Raw genomic sequence first — 26,438 nt, forward strand, 5'->3', positions numbered from 1 at the left:
ATTATTAATTAGATAAGTTTCACTAATTAACATTTTATTTATTCACTTTAGGGGCGTGGTGAAAATGAATAATTGAAGCCAGTCAGAATGAAAGCATAACCTTTTTGCTAGAAACTCTACTAGAAGCTCTCTGCTTTGCCCCAAATTCAACAAATAGGCACTCAAGATCTGCAACAAAGTACATTGCTATTTCAATTAGAACTAGAATGTTTCTGCACTGTGAAAACATACACAATGTAAAAATGCTAAGTGAAAGAGCAAGTATTTCACAGCCCATCAAGTCCATCATTCTCAAAATTGGAGCTAGGCACATTGTTTCTAGTAAAAGGTTTTGCTTGAAATACTAGCTGATTTCATTTACATACCCCCTAAAGTCCTCAATTAAAATGTTAACCAGTAGAATTGCTAATAATCATATTGACAATTATCATGCAAATCCTGGCATCGACCACTGCTATAAAGCTTGGTCATTAAAAATGATTATCTGTCTATAATACCCTATCCACAATAATATGAGACAGTCATTGCAGAAACATGCGGCATAATGCACTGTTTCCTAAACGGCTCTGCCAGAGAAGGGTTGGTTTGCTGAATCAATAAGGTCCTGAATCCAGCTGTAAAAATACATGAAAGAAAGCACTGAGAAAGTCTGCCACAAAGTTTCAGAAAGCTTGTTCAAACACGAAGGAAAGAAAGCCACGAGGGCAAGAAAGCCACGAGACGCAACAGCAGAGGGTGTAGGAGGGGAGGACACAGATGGCAAGTGGGAAGGATAAATAGAGCTGCTTCGATAATGGCAGGGTCACCCTTCCTGTCAGCTCACGGTAAAACAAAGAGAAATGAGCAGAAAGAAAAGGTAAAAGTAGGAGAGGGAACACACGGCCAACCCTCTATCTCACACAGAAAAGGAACAACTCACTCTCCGACCAGCAAGGCTCTCTGTTGTGTCTTTTCAATGCGAAGACAGCCGTGAGGTGAGAGAAGAGAGGAGATTTGGGGGGGGGAGCATGCAAGGGGGGTTTCTGCTAGCGTGCACACTTTTTTTGTGTTTTTTTTCTTTCTCTGGCAACTAGTACAGTAGCTAAACACGAGAACTGGACAGGTGCCAGGGGGAGAAATGCCGGCAGAATGCGTGGCCGGCAAAACAACCAGCAAGCCGGGAGGCGCGACATGCTCTGAAGAGATGCAAAAGAGGTGCAGCGGCCAGTGGAGAGAGACAACAGAGAAAAGGAAACGGCACCTTGGACGCTGCCTGGCCTGGTGTCGGCTTGCCACTGCCGTAGAGGTAGTACTTTGCATAGCTGCCCTGCATTTGGGTAGCAAGAAGGCAGAAGAAAGTCAGAGGAGGAATACATGGTGGCAGATGCCTCAACTATGCCTCCAAGGTAAGCCTTCATTGCATAACTGGCCCACTCTTTATTGCATATATTAGGGTTAATGCTGGCCTAATTTGACCCATCCAAAGAGTAGACACAAAGTTCCTCTAGAACAAATCATGTACAAGTAAAGAAAGTAAGCATAGCGTACATGTTTCACAGATTACATGAGAAGACCTTAGTGCTTTTTCAAACGGTTGCAAGCAGTCTCAAATGGCCAAACAAGTTTTTCCCTGGAAGGAGCTTCTATTGTAAAGTACATGCATGTTCAACAGTCACTGTAGTCGTCATAAGTATCATGCAATGCACTGAAAATCCACACAGTGACAAGCTCGATCATCATCCAAGCACACTTCATCTTAGCATAGTGTTCAACATACTACCCCACCCTAGACATCAGAGATGATGGCAGTATTCAACACATCAGATTCTTTATCCAACCTACCTTTTCGTTTTTATACGTCCACGTGGCTATGTTGTATAGATCAGCTACACATTAATAAGATTTTTGCATTAAACCAACCACAGATGTTCACTTTGCAACAGGACATAAGCTGCATGCTCTGTCTACACAGTCAGTTCCCCCACGCACTTATGAGCACACAGTGTGTAATTGTTAGACTGGGTGAGAATTGGAAAGTTGCAGATATAATTTTAGTTCAGTGTCTATTTTTGTCTTACCCTTGTGTTATGCACGGTAGATAAAAATTCTACCACAAACAGTAGAATGCACAATGCTATGTACACTGCTCAGCAAAATACATATGAAATAAATTTTGTATTGTATGTGTGAATCAGAAGGAACAATGAAAAGCATGCTTCGACTTTCTTATCCAATTTTGGTCCTTAGCTTGGCACATATTTAAAATAAAATAATAAATAGCTAGCAATGAGGCCCACTGAACATATCATATGAGCTACAGCTAGAAAGAGGGCTGGGCAAAGATACTTTGCAATTGTATCATGATACGATACAAGATACTCGGACAAGTATTTGAGATAGATACAAGATACTATCGAATTATTATAGCCGATGCGATACTTATGATTTGTATCTTTAGATACTTCGATACATTCACAAATTACATATTTTAGATCTATATAACATAGCAGCAAATGTGTATGCACAAAAATGTTAGCTTGGAAATTGCTCAACTCTGACCAACCTGGTTTCATTTGAATGAAATGTCTGTTAGTATCTCAAAATGTTTGTCTTTCTTGCTCAAAGTATAATATTTTCATTTCAAAACAATTTAGCATGGCTGTTTTAGCTGCTTAACATAAAAGTTCTTTATACGTTACACTGTCAGCGGTTTTTGCTTGCCGCTTTTGTAAGTGGTGGGAGTCGCTGCTCTGCTTGTCAGCCAGCTAGCGGGTCACCATTTAATTACAAGAACATCAATAAGACGCCTCTGCATGATGGCACAAATACCTCTGTGGAGTTTTACCTTGTCTGTGAACATATTACCATTTACGCAACATTGGATCACCGGACAGGTGAACAGCAGCAACAATGCTTGTAGCGACATTTTTTGTGACACATCATGTATACAGAGAGCACATAAAGTTGCAATGACCTTTCATATTCTAATTATCTGCTGTCGTAAAGCATTCTTTGGCAACATATTCATTAGCATGCAATCCTTTTACAATTTTTCTTCTATGAGACAACTTGTGCAGCCCAAAAACTTTTCATATGCATTGTAGTGGCACAAAGTGTCGCAGGGTAATGCTGCTATTCACACTACTGCCACTTATAGCTCCGATTACCTGGTGATTTGTAACAGTAAGAAATTTAAAGGTGAGCTAAAGAAAATATATCTAAGTGAAACAGAAAGGTGGTACTGTATCACACAATCACAGTGAATACATAGAAACACGATACAGGCGGCACCACTAATAACTATGACATTTAAGCATGAAGTATTGTCAACTTTCCTGTTAACTACAGATAATTTAAAATTCGGTACCTGTGGAGGCTGCACTATCAGTTTGAGAAGTGGACTTGAGCGAAAGTTTACAGTTTCACACGGCAATGTTCCGACAGCAGTATCTTGTATCTTAAGATACACGATGCATTCTTTCAGGTATCGAAAATACAGATACTGGTGCACATATTGCCAGAGGTATCATGATACACACACGATACTCAAAGAGTGTCTAAGATAATATCTAAGATACATGTACCTTCGATACTGCCCAGCACTGGCTACAAACAACATGGACTGTTGAGAGTTGGCAAGTAGCGATCTTCCTCTTGGTGAACCTTTAGATCCACACGTTTACACTCGCCAGAAACACAGTACAGTTCAAGCATGCAAGGTGCCTATGAATTATTAGAGAACGGGTGTAGAAATTGACTTGGCAATTTCCACTTCCCTTTCACTAAATATGCTCTATTGACTGTACGAGATGCAGCCGTGAAGACAACGAAGTCACTTCCAGTTCTCTGCTCCCAACATATTCTTGGCCAACATTCGTAGCGTCTAGCGCCATTGTCTAGGTACAACAACAAGCAAAACAATATTTTTACAGAAATTACAAGGGTGCCTGTCCCGTTACCTGCTGTAACTGTGGGTATCGCAGCCGCGGATCTTCCCATGTTGTCGTTTGTTCCCTGTGATTTATAAAATAGCTAAATATGAGAGAAAAAAAAAGAAAGAGAGGGCCCAATTAGTCTATCACACAACAAATACACAGCTCAATTCACAAAAACCACACCACTTAGGCAGCACTGACGTCATAATTTAATTATACAAATGACTTAGTCAAGTAACATGGCTTGAAATCTATGTGCAGACAAATACATCTTACAGTACGTACAATACCTGAGACCGATCGACACATAAAGCTAAAAAAAAGTATATATTGACAGAGACGGCAGAATTTGTACATGCTACCATAACCTAAACAACGCGGCATGGAAGCGCGTTAATGCAACCCGCGATCAAGACTCATGGAATGCGCGCTAATAGACAGCTGATAACGCACGCAACATTCAACGTTCTCGTTGAACTTGGGAGGCCGGAGGGGCTAAATGCAGTTTCTACGCAAGGATGGAGTACGTGTTCGAAACTAGATGCTAACTGGCTAACCAGTTGAGGCCGAACAAGACATACTCTCAGGGCCAAGGTATAAACAAAGGTTTTGCACGGTAGGGTCACAAGATCACAGCACTCTGGTAGCGCTAGCCGGCAGACCACGGCAGGCATCGGATCGATAGCGTTGTAGGAAAGCCGACCTGTGCAGCGCACGTCTAGGCCTACAAGAGCGCTAGCTGAACGAGACCAGTAAATCGGCTAGCGTGCCTGGCCCAGCAGACGCATAATTGAGAAGCTTAACAGCCCATCCACTCACTTGCGACCCGTTCTGGGATCAAAACGGCATTCCCAGCCCGACGGCAGAGTCTCCGCCGGCTCCGGGTGAACGGCGGCCATTTCCGCGTGCGCTGCTTTCGTTTCGCGTTTGTTTCCGTCCGCTGCTCGCGCCGCGCGCTCTTTCTTCTCACCTGGCGCCCTCTGGCGGGACGCTGCGGTGTCTCCGGGACCGTGCTCCGGGAGAAGAATCGCGCCGTTCGGTGGGAAAGCAGGTGTACGGGGGGCTCTGAGGGTGATGATTCATAGAGACTGGAATTTTAGGAACTAAGAAAGGTGCACCTTAGGAGCCTAGAAGAGGCACTTAAAGCCTCGGTTTTGGCGTGATAGAGGCCGAAATAGACTCGCTAACCACAAGCTTCTTTATGTATATTAAACGTGTGCGGCCCACTTTAACGGAAAGAAAACTTTGAACTAGAGTTTACAATCACACTATGCAAGCCATAACGGTACTTTACAGGGCCTCGCAAGGCATATGAAAATCCGCTTTTATTCAATCACGTACTTCAGTCATTGTTTAAAGACAGTGTTGTGACGCAGTGAGCAGATAAGGCATATTTAATAGTCAAGCGTTTCATTTCAGTTCAGTTCAGTTTATTATTCTTTAAATACAATGAATTGATAAGAGACAACATACAGACGAGGGTACTACTTACAATAGTGCATTATGTGAAGCAAACATAGAAGACAAGTACGCTAGGAAAGTTTCTAAACCGAGAAGCTAAACTCCTTGTTAGGTCAGGATGTCTGAGCTAGAACGCGATGTTATGGGCGGAAATTTGATGATGTCACCTATATATATGTAGCGTGTGGAAATAGCGTAGCAACCATGGCCCATATTTTTTGCCCCTACTTCACCTCTGAAATAGAGCCATGTCGGGCGGTGTGCGTTTACAGATGAGGTGATTTGGTTCTTTTAATGTAAATACTAAGCTAAATAGGCTAAATGTAAAATAAAAGCTGGTTGTTTCCGACGAAAGTGTTATCTTCGGCTGAGTATTGATGAGGTTATAATATCTGCAATAAAATTTTACGAGACGTCCAGGCCTCATCTTAAAACAATAACACAAAGATACACGTTGAACAATATCTATACGGCAAAATAAGCCATGAAAAACTCGTGGCAAGTTTGAAGAGAGTGCTTCTTTTCATTCAGTAAAAGCTACTATATTATCGTGCCCCTCCTAAGATGGCAGCAGCCAGGCTTTACATTAGGGACATCATTTGCACTCCAGAACTTTTCTTTTTTAATCCTCCTTCATCCATGCTGAGGACAATGAGGACGCATAGTAACACTGCCTGAGACATTAATGTCTCCGGCAGTCTCTTGCAAAGTGCCTCGGGCGGCCAGTCGCACGGCAATTTTGCGTGTATTCGCGGGCTTCTTTCACTCTCGTAAAAACACTCTTATGTAGCACGTATCGAGCAACAGAGAGCTGTATCGAGAGTTTTTCATGTTGCTCTATAATTTTATCATTGACACTTTTCATATAATTAGAATATTTGAGAAGTTAATTGATCAATTACTGCTATTTATATATTCAGGCGGAATGCAAAAAATAGCGTGAGTATCTCCAAGCGACGGGCAGTATTATTACCTTGATTCTGTCCTGCTACGTGACATTTGCATGTTTTCAAATCTTGGCGCATGATAGGTGGGACACCCTGCATATATATCGGATTCAACGTACATTCCAGCGTAATCACCGGTGCTCGCGTGGGTTCCAGAATGCATGGGCACCGCTATTCCTATCGCGCACTCCATCTAATTAGACAACATTCTTTCACCGTTACAAAGCGATAACTCCGTAACAGTGGTTAGCCGGTGAAAAAAACGATCATCGGAAAAAGATAAACAATGTACGGGTGTTATTGTTATTGCGCATATAACACATTGAGTGCGGTTTGTTAGAAAACGATGAATCCACGCTTCAAGGTTAAAATTAGGATTTCGTCTACTTAGTTTCTATAACAGAAGCTTGACACACCTTGTCGAAAACTTTCGAGAAATCTAAAAAATGAATTACAGTTAGTGAAAGAAGGACGATCCAAAATTCGATGTAATTTATAAGTGAAAGATGAGAGTTGCGATTCGCAAAAAAAAAAAAAGTTTTTGGAAGCGATGCTTGCGATGAGGAGGGAAAAATAAATGACACCTGATCAAACTGACAAGTTTAGAATATGTTCTAGTAGCTTACGACATGCGTAGGTTATGTAAATTAGACTGTAGTTTTTTCTATCTGACTTATAGATTGGAACCACCTTCACGCTAGTTCATTCGTTAGTCAATGTGCACATATCCAGAGAGTGCTGAAAAAAAAGTCTCGTAAATATAATTTAACTAACAAGACAAGTACTTTACAAATGTTTTGGTTTAACAGACTCGTAAACGAGGGAGGAATTAATGCATTAATCAGTTTGCAACATCACCAGCAGCTTTAACAATGATTGAACGTATTTGAACGTTCTCGCATTCAGAAGGCAGATCACTTTTGCACGCGTTTGAACAGTTTTAAAGCGAAGCTATCTTTGGCTGGCATTTTGTTTTGATGACCAAAGCAACGGAAGCCCGCACTGTTTCTAGGTCACTCATGACGCCGGTTGCAGGTTGTGGCGCGTTTTTTGATATTGCTAGTGCATCACCTCGTCAACGCGTAATGCAGTTGTGATGATATCGGTGAAATTCAACGGGCCGTGAAAAAGTTCAGCATCACTCATATGGGTTGGCAGCCATGTTTCGGTTAAGGCGAAAATTTGGGCGCCACATGTCGACTGCGGGTGATGAGGGTTGTATCATATTTATTAGGAAAAAAAATAGACGAAAAGAAATTTCGGAAGGCTGGACATCACTGACAGTGCACTCACAGTTGATTTATTACATTGAAAGGCCAGATCGAAATATACAGAATTATTTAGTTGTTAGATATAGCGTCAATGTTCCGTCTTCTGTACTTTGTTATCGTCTAATTTGCGCCACAATGCCTTCCGCAAGTATCAACAAGCTTGTCCAGCCACAAGTTCATTTGAATGGAAGCACACGGTCTTTGCACCTGCTTGCAAGATTAAAAAAAAAGATGTCCAATAAAGGCATGTGTTCTAGTTAGCAACATAAACCGGATAAGTATGTGTATCTGCGTTTTGCGCACGCCCGGCGTTATTGTGTGAGGCCCTGTTCCACTGATCCCATTCGAGACCACAGAAGGCGCCATAAACAGAGCTAGGGTTCCATTATGCTGAGCGCTACCGGAGTACCGGAAATGTCGTCGTCGGGGCATCGCATTGCTGCCTTGCGAAAAAGGATTCAGTGCTTATGCGCTGACGTCAGTTCTGATTGTATACAATACCAGTTCAGCGAACGTGACGTTAGGTAGAACCAGTGACCGATTAAGTCACAGATGATGTCATGCTCTGCAGTATCGTGAGGTTGCTAGGACAACGCATTGTCATGCCTATAGACATGTACATCCAAGCGAGCCTGTAAAAAACTGCTCAAAATCAATGCTGCGATAGAGAGCCATCCCGGCGTGTGATAGTTGAAGACGGGCGCACCATTGCTGTCAGTGAACAGGGCCGCGGCGCGTTTCCTGTCTCTCGTTCAGTTATGATTTACGGGATCGTTCCCGCGTCTTATTGGAGAGACCCAAACAACAGTGCTCACTTTCGGAGGAGTGCAAGGGGAAAATGCAGTGTCAAGTTACTAACGCAGTTGACAGGATCTGAGAGCGAACAGACTTCGCAGCGAAAATTAAATTACGGGGTTTTACGTGCCAAAACCACTTTCTGATTATGAGGCACGCCGTAGTGGAGGACTCCGGAAATTTCGACCACCTGGGGTTCTTTAACGTGCACCTAAATCTAAGTACACGGGTGTTTTCGCATTTCGCCCCCATCGAAATGCGGCCGCCGTGGCCGGGATTCGATCCCGCGACCTCGTGCTCAGCAGCCTAACACAATAGCCACTGAGCAACCACGGCCGGTACTTCGCAGCGACAGCGTCTACTAGAGGGTCTCACGTTAGACTTCCGCTCCTACTGATACATTGAAAACATGGCACGTGCTGTGTCCTCTGCCGAAGGAGACTTACAGCACGCCAGCCAATACGGGCACGGGTGGCTCCAGACCATGGACGAAGACGTCACCAGGTTCATCACCCCTAGAGAACAGCGACAGCCTGCTGTTCCCCGTCGTGCAACTCCTGCCCCAGGCTTTAACTCACGGGTCGCCAGCGCCAGCTGCCCTCGATTACTCCTCCTATATCCCGGTTTCTTATCAGAGTCGCTTTTAGCAGCCTCTGCCGTGATGATAAAGTGTCTAAGCTCCATAAGCCTTGACGGTTCGTCAGACTGAAACACCGCCAGAAAAAGCTGCGATTACGACTTCTGGCGGCCACCAGACTCACCGCAGTACTGCCGCATGATCTCACTCGGAACAGGCACCCTGATACGTGTCTCGCCAGCCGCCAAGGCGCTGCTCGCGGCTGCATCATCTCCACGGCTTGGAATGGACGTTTACCGCCACAGACTGGCCAAGGCTACGACATTAAGTATGCCAAGAACTTTTCGTCAATCCAGGTCCATCGGTCAGCACGGAAGGGAAGAAGTCCAAGTGTACACATTTTTCTACGCGCGCTGTGGCACTTGAGCTGGCCTTCCCAGATAGTGACTACAGGTTTGCCCATTTAAATCCGTACAAAAAAGCCCGAAGGACGTTCGCCCAGATTTCTCCGGATTTAAATATCAATAGATGGAAGCGGAAAAACGTGAGTTTGGAGGATGCCGTTGATGGCGTCGAAGCTCAAGCGCTTCCCTCACAACGGTGCACGTATACAGGAGCACGAGCTTGCCCGTCTTCGTGTAAACACCTTTTCGCGGACGCATGAAGAGACGAATGAGGCAGCAGACCTTATGTAATAATAATAATAATAATAATAATAATAATAATAATAATAATAATAATAATAATAATAATAATAATAATAATAATAATAATAATAATAATAATAATAATGGTGCGCACATCCAGACCCTGCGGCTCAGAAGCTTTCCGCGCACTATATAAACTGTGCTGCCAAGACTAGAACACTAGTGTTGTTCTGTGTGGAATACGCCTTTCAGGTTCACTTGACCAATACGCGGGAGGGCGTCTAGCACCGCGCCACCCGGAGACTGTTCACCTGCCTCGGCTGCGGCTGCGACGTATACTTCCAAGGTATGACGCACGATTGCAACGCTTTGGATGGCAGACGCTCCAGCACCGGCGCACTGTTGCCCGTGCAGGCCATCTCCGCCGCTGCCTGGATGGATCCCTTGGAGACTCCTACATCAGCACTTGTCCGCTATAGCAAACGAACGGGTGAGCCCGAACCCATGTACGCAAGGACAGTCCGCCACCAGAATTCTCATTTCAACTGCAGTGAGGGACTTTCCGCACCCCGAAGTGTGCGAACACCCCTCCCTTCGGACCATGCGGCATCTAGGGAGCTGTGCAGAGCGCTGGCGAGAAGACTTCGTGACGGGGCTTAGTTCGTTAATTAGTTAATCGATTAATTGCATTGAGTCTACCCATCATTCACGGTATTTTCCTCCTCCTTTCCTCCCAGGGCGGATGGCTGGCAGGCGCTCCGCGTAGGTGTCCGCACCTGTCGGCCACGCCTAGCACGCCACCCAGGGCGATACCCCTCTTTCTCTTTACATCTCTACCCCTTCTCTCTTTTTTCCCTTGACGTTCAATGCAAATAATAATAATAATAATAATAATAATAATAATAATAATAATAATAATAATAATAATAATAATAATAATAATAATAATGTTATTATTATTATTATTATTATTATTATTATTATTATTATTATTATTATTATTATTATTATTATTATTATTATTCACAAGAAATTCTTAACGCGACATCAAAAAGCACGCTCAAACACTTCTTAAAGCAGCTACAGTAAAATTAACCTCTTGTACATTTTTTTGCATCGCAATATTTACCTCTTCAACTTTTGTTATATGTAGATAACAAAATGTTATCTTGTTCTTTTAAATTTTTTGCCATTCGTTTTATTTTTATTTTTTTTCCTTCATGTCTCATCAATTTATGTATATTTTTTTGCCTCGTCTATCACATTCATTGACACGGTCATACAAGCCAACTAAGGCTTAGACCGGCCTGCTTGTGTTGTTTTTGTATATATTGTGGCAATAAACATTATTATTATTATTATTATTATTATTATTATTATTATTATTATTATTATTATTATTATTATTATTATTATTATTATTATTATTATTAGGCTCCTTGTAGGAACACTTTTGAAGTTCCCCGGCGGCGGTGAACTGCCTGTCCGATTTGAGTCAGTGGAAGCTTCGCCAGAGCAGGACGTTCCCAGACAGCACTGGGGTCAGGTCTCATCGTATGATTGCTTAGTGAGGCCACATGGCTTTCGACGCTGCTATCCCCCCTCCCCCTCCTCAACGTTGCAACTGCCTTACGTAAGGCTGATTACCAAGGAAGTTCCTGAGTGCTGGCTAACGCAAAATAAAAACCTGGAAGGCGTTTAATTTGTATCCGCCTGCAGAGTTGTCTCAACTTTTGTCCCCAGGCATGTCGTCCTTCGGAAGGCTTCCCAAGCTGTTGGTCAATATTCAACTTAAAGTGGGCTTAACAGTGGAACCCCCTAAAAAATGAAGCGTGCGAAGAAGAGAACTGGATAAGTGTAGGCGAATTGGCACAATTGTTGCAGGCGTTCGAAGAAGCAGAGTGTGAGGTAGTATAAATGAAGGAGGTCGGATAGTTACAAGCACTAAAGTTCAAAACACAACACAAAGGCTCAAGCCTCGATCACTCCGAAATTACTTCAATACGTGGCGCCATGGCTGTACAAAACCAGCACACACAGGTCGTCAACTGATTGAAAATAGGCTTCAGTATCAAGCAGCTGTTACCATTGCGGAAGCTAGAGAAATCTTGCTTCTCAGTGCCCGTTTCTCTCGAGAAGAGACACTCGAGCAAAGCGCACGCAACTACTCGCGGATAGGCTAATGGATATAGAGTCAGTGTGAAGGATGTTGGATTGGCCTTCATATGCAAGTCCTTGAGGCCAAGTCAAGGTGATTGATGTACTATCGTTGACACTGGAGCGGATATCACAGTGGTCCGTTAGAGCATTGTACGAGAAAACATCATCACAAAGAAAGGTAGTACTGCAGTGTCAGCTTTCGGTGAGAAGGTGAAAGCCAAGCTCGCAGTATTATCTCGTTCTATCGCGGAGCTTCGCTAATAAGTGAACTGGAGGACGTTACGCCAGTAGTGTTCCTGCTTACGAATGAACTCGCAGATACAGGCTGTCTCATTTCTGCGTAGGCATGGGAACACCTGCAAAGTCTGCGGCAACCCGACACTGAGGTCCACGTGCAAGCAGTAGAGACGTGCTTGGACGTCTGCATTGTAGACCTGAACGTCTCTACTATAAGCCTGTTAGCACTAGAACTTAGCATCACACGGACCTCACGCAGATTCGAGCAACGAAACTTCCCGAAAATAACCAGTCAGAACGGGCTAGGAAAAAACAGTCTCGGAAGGCCTGCGGTGCCAATCTCCTGTTCCCAGATCGAGTGACACCTCGAAAATGCCTTTATTTTCAGGTTGGATGGGTGTGGTGAAAATGCCATCAGTGCAGAGCCTCGCTTACGGCATTCTTCAGTGCAGCAATGATAAACGCCACAAGGTACCGTTGCTCTTAAGCATTTAAGTAGTCATTGACCGCGGGCGCAGTGCACACATGTGCGCTGTAAAAAAAGGCTAACATTTCTCCTAGCTTGTTTAAAAATTCTGCATGGCGCTCAAGCTGAAAAAAATTAATAAAAATGCACCGATGTATTCAGGGCGTCATGTGTGAATGCCGCTGGTTCTTGTAGCCACTGCGCAGTGTCCTTACCATATTGTAAGTGTGGAGTGACCCTTGGAGGAACTCCTGAAGTTATTAAATGCGTATGAATTCCTACGCCAACCCAACGAGAAAGCCCGTCCATTCATCCGTCTGTCGCGTAAGACGAATTGCTATAAAGAAATTAATGTATGAAACCGAATAAATTCAGAAGGAAAAACGTTGGCGGTGGTCATTGAGCAGTCAATGAGTTAATAAGGATGATAAGCAGTGATGACGGGTTAAATGGGTCTTATCACGGTTGATAATGGTTTGACGCGGATGGATAATGTGCTGAAGAGCGATAAGGACTTATAATGGTCGGAGCAATTCTGATAAGGCTAATAAGCAACGATAAAGGTTGATAAGGGTCGGATAAAGTTCGATAGGGCTGATAAATACCGATAAGAGTTGATAAGCGTCGAATTGTGTTATGTAAAGTTGATAAAGACCGATAAGTGTTGATAAAGGTCGGATCAAGTTCGATAGCGTTGATAAATACCGATAAGAGTTGATAATCGTCAAATCATGTCATGTAAAGTTGATAAGGACCAATAAGTGTTGATAAGACTCGAATGGAGTCCGATAAGGTTGATAAGAGTCGGATCTAGTCCGATAAAGTTAATAACGACCGATCAGGGTTTATACTGATCGGATCAAGTTTCATAGTATTGATAATGACACCGGTCTGCGTGGAGATGAGCAAGTGGCACAAAGCTTACGCATAATTAGACGCATAATTAGACGACTCCCAAGGGAGTTTCTGCGTGAATTTGTTGTTTCTATGCTGTAGGCTCTGCAAGCTTTCGCGTCGTTATCGACGCTGACATGGCTGTTTATGCTCACAGAATCGCTATTTGCATTTCGTGTAGCGATCAGAGCAGTTTCCACCAAGTCTGCTGTTTCGGACATCTCGATGAGCCAAGTACCAGGCGAAAGTTTGCCTTAACCGAGCCGTCGGTTCGTGTTAAGCGGGCTTTTGGGACACTGGGTCTATGGGAAACCAACAAAGTGTTCCCTTTGCTTCTCACATTCAAATATTCAGCATAACCGCATTCGCCTTAACGGAAGCATATTGTATATTTATGGCTGTTATTCGTGCTGAGATGTTCACTCTAATATGCCACGCTACAGAATGGCAATACTAGAACGGATGAGGACAACAGCTAAACACGTAAAGGACGCGTTCTTGTCTCTTCTATTATCGCTATAGCGTTAAGGGCCCCGTGTCGCAGAAAATCCAGCGTCGGACTTCGTTTCGGTAAAAAATTTTCGAACCACCCATACCCAAGCCCTCCATGTGGCGCGAGGAAGCTACTGAACTGATTAAATTCTTAAGCTAAAACACGTAGAAAAATCGTCAAGTACGACTTACACACAAGCTACAGACACGATAGCATCGGATTGTAATTTGACTTTACGAGGAAACATAATTCCGTTACGCGAAAAATCATAGAAACTGCTTTTCCAGCGTTCCTACCATTCACAGACCGGCCACGGCATCCGCCATTTGCGCGCGCCGGCGCGTGAGTATCTAGGGGGCCACGGAGAGGCGCGCCCAGTACCTTGCAACACCTCCAGATGGCGTTCGCCCCCGCCGCATCGCGGTGATACGTTCGTTGGAAAGGAAAAAAGAAACCGAAAAGGAGGTAGAACACGGAGATACGAGAAGCGATCGCCGAACGACATAAAACATCCCGAGAGCACAGGCAGGCAAAGAAGGCGCAGTTGCCGCAGGATGAAGTAGCCAGTAAATGGGAAATATACCGGGAGAAAATGTCTATGGTTGAAATACTGGTGCAAGCAAAGATAAAAAGTGAAAGTGAACGTTGGTTGTCAGAAATACGCGAGAAAAAGAAGCCGCACCTAGAATATTTTGGAACCACACAAAATTATTTGACAGGAAGTCAACAACAATACAACAACATATCTTAGACGAAGATGGAAACAAACTGGGAGGGGAAGCGGCAATAAATTATAGCCGAAAAATAACAGCCGAATCTTTCCAAGGCAATGGTAAGGTTGTATTTGAAGAAAAAAAGAGCATGAAAGAGACCCAGGTGGAAAAGGAACTGGTGCTGACATATTTCAACTGGAAGAAAGCCGAAGAGAAAATTCCTAAGCGCACAGCCACAGGGCTAGACGAGGTTGCCGTTAGGCTGATTAATGAACAAGGACCAAAAAGTAAGGAAGCTCGGGTGAAAGTAGTGAAAAAAAACTTTAAAATATAGACGAATACCGGACACTTGGCGACAAGGTAGAGTGAATTTAATTTATAAAGGTAAGGGGGAGAAAGATATAATTCACTAGTATAGACCCATGACCATTACATCGGTAATATACAGGCTAGCAATGCAGGCAATCATATTAAAGCTGCAAGCATGGGCAGACAATAATGGCATTTTGGGAGAACTTCAGAATGGCTTCAGAACAGGCAGGCGTTTATATGATACTTTGCTTGTTCTTACTCTTTGTATTGAAATATCAAAAGTAGAAAGCAGATGAGAAGTTATATGTGGCCTTTTTAGACCTTACAGGAGCCTATGACAACGTAGACCGCAACATTTTGTGGAATATCCTGGAAGGGGAAGGTTTAGGTGACGATTGTCTACAGCTTTTGAGAGAGATTTACCAAGAAAATACTGTTTGCGTTAAATGGGAAGGGATGAGGAGCGAGGAGAAAGTTGATATCAACAAGGGACTGAGGCATCCGTGCCCTTTATCCCCATTGCTGTTTATGATGTACATGGTGAGGATGGAGAGGGCGCTAGAAGGAAGTAATATCGGGTTTAATCTCTCATACAAACAGGCGGGTACACTAGTATAGCAGCAGCTTCTAGGTTTATTTTATGCGGACGACATTGTGTTGCTAGGCAACAAGCAAAGTGAGTTTGCAACGTGTGGCTGATATCTGTAGACAGGAAGGCAACAATAGAGGTTTGAAATTTAGTGTTAGAAAATCAGGTGTTATGGTATTCAATGAAAACAGTGAACAGGCAGTGGCAATACAGGGCCAGGAAATACCTCTGGGCACGGACCCAGCGAGCCGGCAACGGCGAGCGGAGACCCGCGCCGAGTAACGGCACCTTCGAGGATGACGTAGGCCCTCGTCGGGGCGCGCGAGCGCCCAACTGCAGGCATAAATAAAGTTTCTCCAATCCAATCCAATCGGGTAACAGAATATAAATACCTTGGTATATGGATAAACGAAGGCAATAGATATATGGAAACACAGGAAAAAACAATAACAGTAAAGGGGAAGAGAAATTCAGCCATAATGAAGCACATAGCGCTATGGGGATACAATAGGTACGAGGTGCTCCGGAGTATGTGGAAAGGTGTAATGGTTCCAGGATTTACTTTTGGAAATGCGGTTGTTTGCTTTAAATCAGGGGTACAATCAGGACTCCATGGGAACCAAAGGTCAGTGGGACGCCTCGCATTGGGCGCTCACGGGAAAGCTACAAATGAAGCTGTGCAGGGTGTTATGGGCTGGACTAGTTTTGAAGTGAGGGAAGCTCGCAGTAAAATTGAGTATGAAGAACGGCTGAGGAATATGGAAGAAAGTAAATGGGCTGGGAGAGTGTTCAGGTATCTGTACAGGAAAAACATTGATTCACAGTGGAGGAAAAGAACTAGAAAGCTTACCAGGAAGTATGCGGCCTGTAGGGTGGGCAACAAAGCAACAAAGAACGTCGAGCGGAAAGTCAGAGAGGCTGAAATAATCTCATGGGTGGCGGCAATGGAAAATAAACCTGCCATGAGTAACTACTTAAGAGGAAAAAACGAAATCAGGAAAGACACAATTTATGATAACTCAAAGGGAAGCTCATTACTTTTCGAAGCGAGTTCGGGATGCCTTAGAACACGCACCTATAAAGCGACACACAAGAAGGAAGAAGACGCATGTGCTTGCTCCGGTAAAGCTAGGAGCATGTTTTATTAGAATGTGAAGACGTCTGCCCAGCGGTCGATTTAGGCACCACTGGCCTGCTTGAAGCCCTTGGGTTCAGCGAGAGCAGTTGAAAAGTAAACATGTCCGCAATAGAAATTAGTAATAAGCGATTAGAAGATTGGTGGAAGAAAAGTAGGGAAACGACAAAAAACGGAGACGTGCAAAAGCAAAGTTCGCAATAGGGGATCAGAAAACTTGGTTGTGGGAGCTGATAGTGTTGTTTTTTTTCTTTATTTTTTAACCTAGGTAGGGCATTAGGCAGTATAATAGCAAGAGCTTGGTGGCGCAAACCCCCGCCCCGTTCTTAAGGGGACGCTCATAACAGCCATCCATTCAAGCAAAAGGCCGCGTTTGTACTAGAAAGCCCGCCTTCGCGCATAGCGTTCGCGGCCAGCGTTTCTTGATAAACATTACGATTGCATACACTCCAGTTGCCGGGAAGAGTGAGAAGCAGTCAGGGATCTTTGAATGCTATCGCGTTCCACTCCTAAAGGCGAAGCTTAAGCGTCCTCCATATTTTTCTAACCGTTCTCGTTGTGTACCATGCTGGTTGCACCATCACGAAAGTATAAACTACCAACTAGTCCATTTTTCAATTTGCGCTTTGCTGCTCACATGTATTTGCTGTTAATTTCGATGAATCGCTTGAGCACTATGAATAAATGGCAGGCAGATGTGTGCACCGAAGAGGAAGCATTGCCTTTTCGTATTTAATATGGCTCAAGATAATATACTAAATTCAAAACAGGTAACATAAACAATCAGAACACGAAATAAATATACATAAGCTTGCTTCAATGGTCACCGTTTGTTAACACCTTCGCTTTTCCTTAAAATTTTGTAGCTTCCCTTTCATAAATAAATTGCTTATTTTCAGCCCTTCCCACACGTTCTGATGCGGTCGTTCCACTTTTTAAGCATGAGTAAAATATCTTTAATGATTGAGTTTTCTTCGTGGACAGCGAATCACCCGCACAATATGTTTGTTAACAGCCTACTCCTTTGCATTAATTTCAGCTTCACTTCCCAAAACAATTTCGACAGAAGTATTCAACAAGGAAAAGCTTAAACCTATCCGAGAGACCAGAGGTGACGCCGTGTTTTCTGGCCCACTGACGCTGTTCTTCGTCTTTAATGTTGCCGGACTTCTTTCACGAGAGCGGCTAGTAAATCAAGTATATTATTTTTTTTCTGTTGCGGCAGAACAACAAATACATTCGTGAAATTCAGTGAGGGAGAAAATAGTAGGAACCGAAGGCTCAGTTTTGGTAGTTACAACCACGTGAGTGTTCTCCGAGATGCAGAAGCAAAATGGGATCCACTCACCAGCTCATATTTGTTTTCTTACGCAGCAGTTATACATAGTAACACCCCCCTTCCCTCCCCCCCCCCCACCCGATCATATATGTACAAATTCAACACTGGAAAGAATGCCAAACAAGCTTTGAGCACCTTTTGAAGTCCCTAAATTCTGGTAAGACGCCCCCAATCCCTAACTTAGTTCCAAAAACCATATAAATCTCGGGATGAATTCCTAACACTACGCGAGGCTAGAGTGGGCGAGCTCAGTAACGCCTTTGCTTTCATGACAAGCATCGAGACGATAGATCGCTACGCGATGCCTAGAAAAATGCCAAGAAAGGCAAGCCAGAAATGGCTGCTGTACAGAGTCTGCCCCACTACAAAGTTATTGGTCAGAACGCGCAACATCTGCAGGTGTACTGCCCCAATCGCGGCGCCGCGGCGCTCTTACTCTAAGTGATGGGTCATACTGGGGTGACCACCTGCCCTTTCGGAAGACAAACGCGCGTTTAAAGTGAATCATTTACTGACCAGGCTTGGAAGGAGACATAGCCGAGCATCGCAACCGCTGGAGCAGCGGTCAAGTTCGCGTGGATAGGCCTCGGTGCGACCGAGTACCGATTACACTGCTCACGCGTTAAGTTACCGTTTCAAAAGGACAACAAATATTATCGGCCCCAATGACCCACCGTCTGCGGAGGGGGTATCTTACGCACGATGTGAGATTGACCTACGCACGGGATAGCCAGAAGTGGTTTTCTTACGGTCTTCGTAAGCGGAGGCAACTTGCGAGGCGCGTATATACTGTCTCTCTTTAGCAGGCAGGGCACCCGAGGTTGTTCGCTCAGATTGCGGAAACAATAGAATTCCTCAAGCGGCTGGGCTCCGGAGTTTGCACTTCTGACCACCTAGGAAGTAGCAGCTTTGTTGAGACGTGGAACAAGGTTGTTCTATGCTGTACTATGTACCTGATCGAGAGGGACGGGAGAAACTAGGATAAGTTAGTGCCACTTTTACTTTGGACACACCGAGAGGCCCTACATTAGATTACTGGAGTGTCGCTCTTTCGTGGCGTATACAAAACTGGGAGGTACACCTAAATGTGGCTGCAAAGTTGGCCGACACCACCAGCAGACTATCTGAAGAAACTAAGATAACAGCTAGAGCTCGCGGCTGAAGTCGCAGAATTCACGAAGCGCAAAAGGCAGGAGGTGTATGCTTCATAATATAATAAACCTGCCATGTTAAACATATCCAGGAAAGCGGATGAAGTACTCGCCTTCGAATCATCGAGCATCTCCACAGAGTGCTTGTGACGCTGCAAGTTGTCGGCCTTCGGATGAAGAGCGAAAACTTGAACAGTTGGTTCAAACCATCATGCGTTATCTCTGGCATCTCGCAGGCTCAGGGACTCATAAACCAGACTGATAAAATAGTAGCAACATATATTGAGGGTTCAATAGATTAAAAAAAACGGAATTAAGGAAAGCTTTTGGTCTCTGCGACTACTATCGGTGGCGTGCCACGCTCGTTCAGCAGCTGACAGAGCTAATCAACAAGAAAGTTCCGACAAAAAAAAAAAATACCTTGGTCGTTCAAAGCCGATACAGTGTTTATATGACTGAATCAAGTCCTATGTGGGAGAATCTTCCCTGGCTACACTAGATAATCAGAAATGACATGCGTGCTTCGCAGATGCGTCGGAAATTGTTGCGGCTACTCAGCAACGTCATCGTGCAGCGGCCGTAAACGGATGATCCAATTACTTGCCGTGGTGGCGTCGTGGCTTTCGTGTTGCAGGCGCTGCTAAGCCCGAGGTCGTGGGATCAAATCCCGGCCTCGGCGGCCGCACCTCACTGCAACCGTACATTGGGTGCACGAAAACTAATCCCAGGTAGTCAAAAGTCGATCCGGAGTTCCCCACGACGGCGTGCCGCACAATCATTTCACGGTTCCGGCACGTAAAAATCTCATAATTATTTTAGATTATTCCATTCTTCTATTTGAAACAGAACAACGTGGTTCTGACGATGAAAGCAGGGAGAACGACACGGACAGCGCTCGTCCGTGTCGTTCTCCCTGCTGTCCCCGTCAAAACTGCGCTGTTCTGTTTCAAATATGGCTTACCAACTCGCACAAAGGTCCGTTTTAATCCATTCTTCTAACCGTTACCGTAATCACAGCCTCGCGGAAAGGGATTAGCTCTAGCCAATGATTCGCCCAGAGAGATATCACGTTGAACGAGTGGCAGAAGTCTTGACTGCGTGCAGTGCGGCGAGGTTGCTAGGTTAACGTATTTTCATGCTGCGTAAAAATAAAAACGAAAAAAAGAAATAACCGGCGCAACATTAATGTAGTGGCACAGAGTTGACTGGGAGTATGCTGTAGGTGAGGACAGGCTTACCGTTGCTGTCGGCGGGCAGGCCGCGCGAGTTCCCCGTTTCTCGTGTTTTTCCATATAATTTGCATAAAGTTTAGTGCTGATTTACGCGATCGTATGTACGTCTGAATTCGAGACTCAGCCACCTATGAAGTTTTTGGAGTAGGGCAACGAAAAAAGAACCTGTCAAATTACCGTGTGTATATACTTATAGCCTTTTAACGCTTTGGTAGGCGACAACTGCGTTTTTCACCCTCCTCCAAGAACGTCATTGTTACTCTGCCACGTATACCACCGAGCAGCGGGTCTTGCCACGTGTGAAGTAGCCTGTGAAATTCTTATTTTGCATTAGTGTGCGACTGTACGTACCTGTGTTGTCCGCAGTAAATTGTCAGACGGGCGGCTTGTTGGCTCAGTGGATTAGTTTTTATTGCATCATTTAATCGAGCGCTAGAATCGCTCGCGGGACCCACAAATGTGCTATACATACGGGGTGGTCATTTTTGAGTTTAACCGAATTTTTGAAAAACCACCTGGGGCTGACAGCATAGTTACGGTCATTGTGCTGGATTATTCAAAGAAACGGACAGTACTTGCATGAAAAATCAGAATACATATTAAACTAATTAAAAAAGGCATAATCAACTTCTTAATTTATTACTTCATGGCACATATTGCAATTTAATTTACGAATTGTAGCCGGTGAGTTCGCAAGGCGTATCCGCTTAGAATGAATTTTCAGGCTGGCACCATTTCGAGATACTCATTGCCAAACTGTGCGACTAAATACACGGGCGTTCTAGTTATTTTCCAGCTTCAGTGTATAAAAACGCGTTTTGTTACATAAGTGGAACAACAGTTCATTTGTACCGCAAGTCTGATGGCGGAAATCTCGACACTCGTGCCATCCTAAAAAAAATATTCGAAGTAGATACGCCTTGCTCACTCACCGGCTACAATTTACAAACAACAATAAGTACCGTATAGTAATTAATTTATAAGTTAATTAGTAAATCTTGGTCAATTAGTTGATTATCTGTTTCAATTTCTCGCACATGTCCGCCTCTTTGAATGATCCAGCTCAAAGACTGGAATTATGCTATCTGCCCCAGGTATCTTTTTTTTATTCTGTAAAACTTCAAAATGATCACCCCGTATACTATATGCTGTTCCCTGAGAACGAAGCAGCGAGTTCACTTTCCTGCGGTGGCGACCTTGATGCGATGGCAGCCGAATGCAAAAACGCCCACGTAGGCATATTTCGGCATGTACGTGTTACAAGGTCTCGAGAGGTGAAAAATTAATCCGATGCAATTAACGTGTAGAGAAATTGCAGTCAGCGGTGGAAGAATAGAAGAGAGAGAGAAAGAAAGAAAAAGGTGAACCAGTGCGCCGTTGCGTGATAACTAAAAAAAAAAGATATTGGAAAAAACTTGTTTAAATGAATGCAGGTGCTCTACGGAGTGTCGGTGCAGCACAGCTGCAGTGAACGTAAGCGTGCTTGCTGTGTCAGAGACGTAACAGAGATGAGAGGAGCAGATGGGCGGGGGATGGGTGCTGAAAGCGTCTTATGGTACTTTGTCCAGCTGGTACTTTGTCCGCCTTTACACGCCTTTGATTATCCAAAGAGCGTTTTACAGACACGCATTCGAGTCACTGCCGTCGCCCGACGACGTCGAAAGGGGGTTGCGCCGAAAGCCGCGCTTCGCGTTGCCGAGTGAGTAATCAGGTAAACGGAACGAATAAATTGACGCCAGTTATTTAGGTTTACATGGCCATATTGAAATATAGGAACATGGAAATAGATTATTATGACGATTCCCTTGCACTTTCCCATTCAAACATGTGCCTGTAAAGTGTGTGTCTAAGAAGTTGAATAATCTAACTAATACGTGAATGGAATGGCTTTCGTTTTTCTTGCATATGATGTCCGCCTGAACCGATAATTCCCCCGCATTGACGTATCAACTCGCATTGACGTAATGCGGGTAGATTTTGTGGGCTCTTTACTCCACGGAACAAGGTACTTTAGATCATGCATATCCTACGCACCGAGGGAGTCGGTCTAAGCGAAGCTGTGGTGAGCCGACAAGACGCAAAAGAGCATCTCGACAACAGACGCGCAGCGGACTTCGCCGACGTCCCGCAACTGTCAGCCAAGGCGGCGGAGACACGCGACATAGCGCACATGGGGGCGAGCTTCACCACTGGAATGGCTGGTGCCACTGTCGGCGTGACCTGACATGAGGGATCACGTGGACACAGCCGCGGCGTCGGCTGCTTCAGACTGAAATCGAAAGTTTAAAGTCCCACCTGCGCTGCGGTTCTGGTTAAGTGGTACTGTTTCCCGCCTTGGGTATCTGCTTGACAGCATTCGAAAGCATGGTAGGCTATTGCTCGGTGCCGCAGTGCCGGACGTATGCAACGGAGCCTGGTATCAGCCTTATTAACACGTAGCCGCAGGACAAAAAGCTGCGTGAAGCTTGGCTCGCCAAACCTAGAACCCGCAAACAGCCATGGGCTACAACTCGGGTATGCAGCAAGCACCGACGCAAGGAAGATCTCTGCTACGGCGTTGGGACTGCGATGTTCGGTGAGTAGCAGAAAACGCGCACTGAGACGCTCGCCCGCGCCCGCTGCCCGGCTAATGTCATGACGCTTTATTTGGTCTATGAACTTGTTGACGCTAGATACTGGCAAGTTCACTGAAATGGAAAGGGAGAGCTAAGAAGCACATTAAAAAAAAAGGCATGACACATGGTCGTGTTTGTGTTATGAATTAATGTACTGGATTGCGAAAAATAAGCAGCGGGAAATCGCGTGCTGAGAAGACCGATAAACATACAGTGCGACGTAACTTGAGAAATAATATTGAAACGTCCAAGAATTTAGAAAAAAAAAGATTGAATCATCGCAACTGCATATCACAGTCGCCGCAGACGTCGAAGTCTCTATTACAAAATTATTTTTGAACAGCTCTGATAGCGTCCACGCAACACCGGTTGCTAGTGTACTGTCATATGCTCATACGCTAGCTCACGGCACGGTGCGGAAATGCGCTCGCGGCGAAAGCAAAACATTGTGTGCAGACATACATGCAGACGCGCAGTGGATCGCTGTGAACCCGTGCGATCGCTGCATTGAGGCTTCATTCTGTTATGCTCCATTCGGTTATACAGACAGCCCACTATAAGAACATGTTTCACATCGTTTGCTCTCAGTGTTTGCCTACCTTTCACGCAAGAAGCCGGTTCGGCAGACTTCATCGCGGTGACCGCGCGCAGTGGCGTTCACTGTTCGGTAAAGGGATAGCGTCTGTGAACGATTCTGTGCTTTCAGTTTGCCCAGGATTATTATTTTGACAGATAAAAACTTCTCTCGTTTTGAGAGTACTTACAGAAATCTCCAGGAGGGCTACCGCGTGGTGGTTTCATTAAGCGCCGTAAGCCAAACCATGGCCAAACCTATGACAGCCTATGAGGAGCGCGCCGCGTTATCCCTCATACTACGCAAGCGAGACGCCTCCGACAGATGGCGACTCCGTAAGTTCTCGCTCCCAATACCGACCACAGCCTCTAAACTTTCGGGCGCCTCAAAGCTCCCGGGAGAAGACACGTGCGCCTCAAAGAATTTAGTCGTCGTTGGCGGAAGAGAAGCATGCGATTGAGGCCGCATGTTCCTCTGAGCACGGAAGCAAAAGAAAGAACCAAAGAAAGCGATTTGCTTTAGGGGAGGATTGGCGTGCTCGAATCTGTTACAATTGCAATATTTGAGTAGCGTTTGTTGTTTCACTGCGTAGTTCCATAGAGAACAGAGCCGGCCACCGGCACATCTGCAGATGTCGTGCAGGTGGCCGTACACGTAAACCAACTCGTTATATACGTGTGCGGTCCTGTGTTAAGCTATCCGGCAAGAGAGCAGCCGCAGCCACGGTCCGCAAGGTACGGGAGGGTTCGCTGAGAAAGGTTCGCTGAAAAGAAAAAAAAGATGGTTGAAAGTTTATCGCTTCGCTGTCTTTTCCATTCGTATGCTCATCCCAGCGTTGTTTGTAAAAATGGATTTCCAACTCCCCTAAACCTACTACACCATTTCAGGACGAGAGAAGTCTTGCAGCAAACTGCAAAATGCCCATTGGCAACCGTGCCACATGAAGGTGCCACAGCAGTGGTTGCCGCTGCCGTAAATGTGGTAATGACTTGGTTCGAAAGCAAGGCGGTGGCGCATAGGAGATGTCTCCGCATGGTCTGTATGCTGGAAGACCGTGGGCGGCGAGAAAGTCACCACCGATAATGGCACAGCGAGCCACAAAACGGGAATGCGCGAACCGTTCACGGTTTGTAAAAAGCGAACTTGCGTTGTCGAGCAATCGGCCCGCAATTTAGTGAACCGCGATGTAGGCTGCCTGGATGCTCGCCTCCGAGCTCGCGCGTAATTGAAGCACACACACACACACACACACACACACACACACACACACACACACACACACACACACACACACACACACACACACACACACACACACACACACACACACACACGCGCGCGCACGCGCACGCGCACGCACGCACGCACGCACGCACGCACACACACACACACACACACACACACACACACACACACACACCTCCGTTCAAGCCAAGTATCCTCTCCCCCCTGTACCCCCCCTAAAAACAAGTTAAGGAATGAATAGAAAAAGAAAAAAAAACTAAAAGAAACACACGGCCGTCACAATAAATGCTGTACGTTCCGTTGTTAAGGTGTCTTTGGAGGAGTTGTTTCTGAACGTTTGTTGGACCGGATAATTAAAAATTTCATATTTATTTCATTATTATTTTGTGTGCATACGTACGTGTAATAGTTAGTATGCTTTGTAACCAGCGAGCTTTATTAATTGAACTGTGATTACATAGACGTATTTACCGGGGGGAACACTTGCCACTGTCGCCAGTGGTGGGGCAAAGTATGCCATTCCCCCCCCCCCCCCCCACACGCACACTTTTGAAGGCGGGTGCGTGCGACTGCACGCTGAAAAATCCAACAAAATAACAGCTGAAGCCGAATTTTCTTTCCGAATGCATTCGCCACGTAAGCAGGGATTTCCTTTTTTTACGCATCCCCTGTACGGGCAGCGAGGATTGTCTTTTGTTTCTCGCCGCAAAGAGCTGTAGGAAATGACGAACGGGGTAGCGTGTATGGCTCACGCCATACACGCTGGCATTTTGGAGAAGGCTGTCACTGGTCAGTTCCCGCCATAACAAGTTTCGCGTTGTGCTTCTGGCATAGTGCACAGGTTTTGGGGACCACCTAATCATATTTGAAAACACAAAATTAGCTTGCCGTATTTAACCTAATGACGAGGGGGGGGGGGGTAGGTCCGGATAAATTATTGTATTCAGCCGCGACCAACGATAGCATGCTTTACGGCATGAAATCGTTGGATTGTCAATGCCGGAACTATATATATAGTTCCGGTTTATAACATGAACAGACAACGTCAAAAGTGACACATACCGATAGAAAAAAAAATTATGAGTGGTATTGTACTGGCTCTGCACATTCGACACTGCCGTCTTTTTCTTTTGGCGCAAGAAACAAAAACACGACAGAATAAAGTAGAGAGAGCGCACAGGACAACCACTGCCAAAATGTCCCGTCACCAATGTGCTCAACTTTCGACATTCCTGAAGGTCGTTTTCACCAACATATCTAGGATAAGCGGTGATATATATATATTAGAGAGAGAAAGGGTCGGACGGTTTCCGGTTTGTCCTCCTACTCGAGGAATACTTGGTACGCCGTTCTGTGATTCACTGTAAAAAAATTGTTTGTTTTGGAAACTGCATTTCGTGTTGCAATTTTTTTTTTGCATACGATTAACGACTGTCATACATCACTTCTGTATCATGCGCTGACGCTGTTCGACTTTGCGAGGTCAGGATAGTCAAGCGGTGGTCACCACTGCTTTTTTTCTCGCCACTTTCGGTTCCTTTCCCTGAAACATAAATAAAATATAAACTGAACTGAATTATGTCACAGATGACTTGGAATGCTACTTAGGAGAAATTTGCCGGCTTCCAGGGGCACAATGTGACAAGAGTTACTGAACAATATACAGTGTCA

General features: G+C 44.9%; 1 protein-coding gene across 2 annotated transcripts in view; it reads left to right on the forward strand.

The window, feature by feature from the left end:
- The first annotated feature begins 1,169 nt into the window (after positions 1–1,169).
- The window catches only part of LOC142581362 (lysosomal alpha-mannosidase-like), a 636,884-nt gene continuing 611,615 nt past the window's right edge, over positions 1,170–26,438 (forward strand). Inside the window, exons 1-2 of one of the 2 annotated variants that reach the window (XM_075691205.1) lie at positions 1,170–1,385; positions 12,398–12,480. In XM_075691205.1, coding sequence (XP_075547320.1) covers positions 12,464–12,480 — 17 coding nt within the window. In that variant the 5' untranslated portion in view covers positions 1,170–1,385; positions 12,398–12,463. The remainder of the gene's footprint in view (positions 1,386–12,397; positions 12,481–26,438) is intronic. The other variant, XM_075691204.1, reaches the window with a different exon arrangement.

Source organism: Dermacentor variabilis, chromosome 1, assembly GCF_050947875.1.
Source record: "Dermacentor variabilis isolate Ectoservices chromosome 1, ASM5094787v1, whole genome shotgun sequence".
In the NCBI taxonomy this organism is placed as follows: Eukaryota; Metazoa; Arthropoda; class Arachnida; order Ixodida; family Ixodidae; genus Dermacentor; species Dermacentor variabilis.